General features: G+C 61.5%; 1 protein-coding gene across 1 annotated transcript in view; it reads right to left on the bottom strand.

The window, feature by feature from the left end:
* LOC120508291 (ranBP-type and C3HC4-type zinc finger-containing protein 1-like) overlaps positions 1 to 5,296 on the bottom strand; it is a gene marked incomplete at its 5' end in the record, with an annotated part of 14,117 nt that extends 8,821 nt beyond the window's left edge. The window contains 4 exons of the mRNA XM_039721718.1: positions 214 to 550; positions 2,147 to 2,237; positions 4,301 to 4,442; positions 5,177 to 5,296. Of these exons, the coding sequence (XP_039577652.1) occupies positions 214 to 550; positions 2,147 to 2,237; positions 4,301 to 4,442; positions 5,177 to 5,296 (690 nt within the window). The remainder of the gene's footprint in view (positions 1 to 213; positions 551 to 2,146; positions 2,238 to 4,300; positions 4,443 to 5,176) is intronic.
* Positions 5,297 to 5,495: the final 199 nt, after the last annotated feature.

Consider the following 5,495-nt stretch of genomic DNA (forward strand, 5'->3'; position numbering starts at 1 on the left):
AAGGAGCAGGCTGAGGAATGGAGGAGGAAGAGCAGGCTGAGGATGATGAGGAAAGGAGCAGGCTGAGGATGATGAGGAAGGAGCAGGCTGAGGATGAGGACGATGAGGAAGGAGCAGGATGAGGATGATGCTGAGGAAGGAGCAGGCCGAGGCTGAGGATGATGCCGATGCTGCTGAGGAAGGACAGGCTGGGGCCGGCTCCGGAGCCCGTACCTGTGCCAGGTGCGCTGTCCCCGTCCCCGTGTCCGTCCCCGTGTCCGTCCCCGTGTCCGTGCAGCCCCGCGGCGCGCAGCAGCCCCTGCACCTGCAGCTCGCGCAGCCGCTCGGGGCCCGGGGCCGGCTCCGCTCCCGTTCCCGGTTCCGCTCCCGGTGCCGTTCCCGGCTCCGCTCCCGGCTCTGCCCCCGTTCCCGGCGCGGAGAGCAGGAAGAGGAAGGCGGGGTCGCCGTGCCGGCGGATGCCGTAGGAGGCCAGGCTGCGCCCGTCCCGGCACAGGCTCTGCCCGATGATCCAGCGCTGCGCCGCGGGGGGAAACCCGTACTCACGGAACACCTGGGGGAAAGGGGGAGCACACGGGGTCACATGGGATCAGGGGGGATCCAGGGGGGAAACCCGTACTCACGGAACACCTGGGGGAGCACGGGGGCACACGGGGGCACACGGGGTCACACAGGGGATTGGGGGGAAACCCGTACTCACGGAACCCCTGGGGGAGCACACGGGGGCACACGGGATCAGGGGGATGACATGGGATCCTTGGGGGGAACACGTACTCACGGAACACCTGGGGGCACACGGGATCACATGGGATCAGGGGGATGACATGGGATCCTGGGGGGAAACACGTACTCACGGAACACCTGGGGGAAAGGGGGAGCACACGGGAGCACATGGGATTACAGGGGACTGGGGGGAAACCCGTACTCACGGAACACCTGGGGGAGCACACGGGGGCACATGGGGGCACACGGGGTCACATGGGATCACAGGGGATTGGGGGGAAACCCGTACTCACGGAACACCTGGGGTAAAGGGGGAGCACATGGGATCACACGGGGTCACACGGGGTCACACGGGGGCACACAGGGGCACACAGGAGCACATGAGGTTACACAGGATCCAGGGGAGAACCAGGGGGGGAACCTGTATGGGGGTCACACGGGGGCACACAGGATCACAGGGGCACACAGGAGCACACGGGGTTACACAGGATCACATGGGATCCGGGGGGGAAACCCGTACTCCCGGAACACCTGGGGGAAAGGGGGAGCACAGGGGGTCACACGGGGGCACACAGGGGCACACAGGAGCACATGAGGTTACACAGGATCCAGGGGAGAACCAGGGGGGGAACCTGTATTCCCGGAACACCTGGGGGCACACAGGGGCACACGGGAGCACATGGGGTTACACAGGATCACATGGGATCCAAGGGGGAAACCCGTACTCCCGGAACACCTGGGGGCACAGGAGAGATCGGGGGGATCCCAGGGAATGGGGTCACAGGGGGAACCTGTACTCAGATCCCGGGGATATCCTGGGGGAAATCCCAGGGGAGATCCCAGGTGAGGCCCTGGAGAGATCCCGGGGGAGATCCCAGGTGAGCACCCAGGAAAAAACCCCAGGGGAGATCTCCGGGGAAACCCCGGGGAGCTCCCAGGTGAGCTCTGGGTTAGACCCAGCCCAGGAAAATCCCAGGTGAGATTGCAGGTGAGTCCAGGTGAGATCCCAGGGGAGATCCCAGGTAAAATCCCAAGTGACCCCAGGTGAGATCCTGGGTTAGATCCAGGTGAGATCCCAGAAGGGATCCCAGGTAAAACCCCAGGTGAGATCCCAGACAGGATCCCAGGTAAAATCCCAGGTGAGATCCCAGGTGAATCCAGGTGAGATCCCAGACAGGATCCCAGGTAAAATCCCAGGAGAGCCCCGGGTGACTCCCATGTGTCCCCGGCTGTCCCAGGTGTCCCCATGTGACCCCAGGTGTCCCATGTGACCCCAGGTGTCCCAGGTGTCCCCCCAGGTGTCCCCCCAGGTGTCCCCCCACGTGACCCCAGGTGTCCCCCCAGGTGTCCCCAGGTGTCCCCATGTGACCCCAGGTGTCCCCAGGTGTCCCCCCAGGTGTCCCCAGGTGTCCCCAGGTGTCCGTACCTGCTCCTTGAGGGAGCCGATGCTGAGCTGGGGCTGCACCCTCAGGGTGATGCTGGCCGACGACGTGGCATCCTCCACCCCCACCGGCATGCTGGGAACGGGAGAGAGCGGGAATGGGAATGGGGTTGGGAATGGGAGTGGGGTTTGGGGTCGGGGTTTGGGGTTTGGGATGCTGGGAACGGGAGAGAGAGAACGGGGTTGGGAATGGGGTTGGGATTGGGGTTAGGGATTGGGGATTGGGTACGGCATGCTGGGAACGGGAGAGACAATGGGGTTGGGGTTGGGATTGGGATTGGGATTGGGAATGGGTACGGCATGCTGGGAACGGGGGAGATAATAGGAATGGGATTGGGAATGGGAATGGGATTGGGGTTTGGGGTATGGGTATGGCATGCTGGCAATGGCAGAGAACGGGGCTGGGATTGGGGTTTGGGACTGGGGTTTGGGTACGGCGTGCTGGGAAGGGCAGAGACAACGGGATTGGGAATGGGACTAGGACTGGGACTGGGGATTGGGATTGGGGTTTGGGGATTGGGATTGGGGTTTGGGTACAGCATGCTGGCAACACGAGAGACAATGGGAATGGGAATGGGAATGGGAATGGGAATGGGAATGGGAATGGGAATGGGGTTGGGATTGGATTTGGGGTTGGGTACGGCATGGTGGGAATGGGGATAATGGGACTGGGATTGGGGTTGGGATTGGGGTTTGAGGTTTGGGACGTGGGATTTGTGGTTTGGGGTACAGCATGCTGGGAACCAGGGAGATAATGGGATGATGTTGATGAGGAAGGCAGGGGCAGAGCATGAGGATGAAGATGAGCACAAGGGTGATGATGATGATGATGATGAGGAAGGCAGAGGATGGGGATGAGGATGAGGAAGGCAAAGGCACAGAATGAAGATGAGAATGAGCAGGAAGGCAGAGAACCAGGATGAGGATGATGAGGGTGACGGTGATGATGAGGAAGGCAGAGAATGGGGATGAGGACGATGAGGGTGACGATGACAAGGAGGGCAGAGATGGAGAATGACGAGGAAGGCAGGGGCAGAGGATGATGAGGGTGACGATGATGATGGTGAGGAAGAGAGAGGATGATGAGGGTGACAATGATGATAAGAGTGACAATGATGATGACGAGAGTGACAATGACAATGATGAAGGCAGAGGCAGAGGATGATGAGAATGGCAATGATGACGATGAGAGTGACAGTGATGATGGTGAGGAAGGCAGAGGATGGGGACGAGGACGATGAGGGTGACAATGACAAGGAAGGCAGAGATTGAGAATGATGAGGAAGGCAGGGGCAGAGGATGACGAGGGTGACGATGATGATGGTGAGGAAGGCAGAGGATGATGAGGGTGACAATGATGATGAAAGTGACAATGACGATGATGAAGGTGACAATGACAACGATGAGGAAGGCAGGGGCAGAGGATGATGAGGGTGACGATGATGATGGTGAGGAAAGCAGAGGATGATGAGGGTGACAATGATAACGAGAGTGACGATGACGATGAGGGTGACAATGATGACGAGGGCGACAATGACAATGATGAAGGCAGAGGCAGAGGATGATGAGAATGGCAATGATGATGAGAGTGACAGTGATGATGGTGAGGAAGGCAGAGGATGATGAAGGTGAAAACGATGATGATGAGAGTGACAATGACAATGAGAGTGACAATGATGATGATGATGGCAACAACGACAAAGATGAGAAAGGCAAAGGATGATAAGGGTGACAATGATGATGATGAGAGTGACAATGATGATGAAGGCAGACATTGAGGATGACGAGTGTGACAATGATGATGACAACAGTGAGGATGATGATGACGAGGGTGACGATGATGATGATGATGATGAAGAAGGCAGAGATTCAGGATGATGAGGAAGGCAAAGGCAGCGAATGACGAGGGTGACAATGACAATAATGAGGAAAGCAGAAGCAGAGGATGATGAGGATGACAATGATGATGACGAGGGTGAGGGTGACGATGACGAGGGTGAGGATGACGATGAGGAGGGTGACAGTGACGATGAGGAGCAAAGCAGAAGCAGAGGATGACGATGATGACGAGGGTCAGGAAGACGATGAGGAGGGTGACAGTGACGATGAGGAGGCCGCGGAGGAAGGCAGGCTCCCCACCTGATGTGGCCCCCGGGCGGGTCCCTGTGGCGCAGGCGCACGCTCAGCTCCGCGTGCCGCCGGGCCAGCGCCACTGCGCTCTGCGCCGCCACCAGCTCGTCCCCAAAGGCCACGGCCTCGGCCAGCTGCAGGGCCAGCTCCTCTGGGGACACACGGGGACACGGATGGGACACAGGGACACACGGGGACACACGGGATGGGACACGGGGACACACGGGGACACACAGGGGGTGGCACCCAGAGCGCTCTGCGCCGCCACCAGCTCGTCCCCAAAGGCCACGGCCTCGGCCAGCTGCAGGGCCAGCTCCTCTGGGGACACACGGGGACACGGATGGGACACAGGGACACACGGGGACACGGGGGTGGCACCCAGAGACCCCCAGGGTGGGAATGGGGACACAGGGGACACCAGGCGTGGCACCCCCAGCCCCTCAGAGTGGGAATGGGGACACTGGGGACACGAGGGGACACTGGGGGGTAGCACCCCCAGCCCCCTGGATTGGGAATGGGGACACAGGGGACACTGGGAGTGGCACCCCCAGCCCCCTGGATTGGGAATGGGGACACTAGGGACACCAGGGGACACTGGGGGTGGCAGCCCCAGCCCCCTGGATTGGGAATGGGGACACAGGGGACACTGGGGGTGGCACCCCCAGCCCCAGGGCGGGACTGGCCCAGCCCAGGGACACCTTGGGGACACTGTGGGGACACCATGGGGACAGGAGGTGACCCCAGGGGAGGGTCTGGGGGCGTTTCAGGGAATGTCCCCAGGAAGGGCTGTCCCCTCCCCCCATCCCTGCGCAGGTGGCACTCGGGGACAGGCCGGGGTGGCCCTGGCGTGTCCCTGGCGTGTCCCACCCCGGGTCCCCGTGTCACCTGTCTGGGCCAGCTCCAGGGCCTGCGCCTCCTCCGCGTCCTGCTGGGGACCCTCGGCGGGGGGCACCGGAGATGTCCCCAAGGGTGGCACCGGAGATGTCCCCGTGTCACCCTCGGCGGCTGTGGGAGCACAGTGGGGACAGGGCTGTCACCAATGTGTCCCCCCAATGTCCCCACTGTCACTGCTGTCCCCACGTCCCCACTGTCCCCAGAGTGTCCCCAGAGTGTCCCCCGGCCCCGGCGGTGTCCCTGCTGGCCCTGGTGTCCCTGCTGGCCCTGCTGGCCCCGGGGCTGTCCCCAGCGCTGTCCCTGTCCCCGT

The sequence above is a fragment of the Passer montanus genome, unplaced genomic scaffold, assembly GCF_014805655.1.
Source record: "Passer montanus isolate IOZ18808 unplaced genomic scaffold, ASM1480565v1 scaffold466, whole genome shotgun sequence".
NCBI classification, from domain to species: Eukaryota; Metazoa; Chordata; class Aves; order Passeriformes; family Passeridae; genus Passer; species Passer montanus.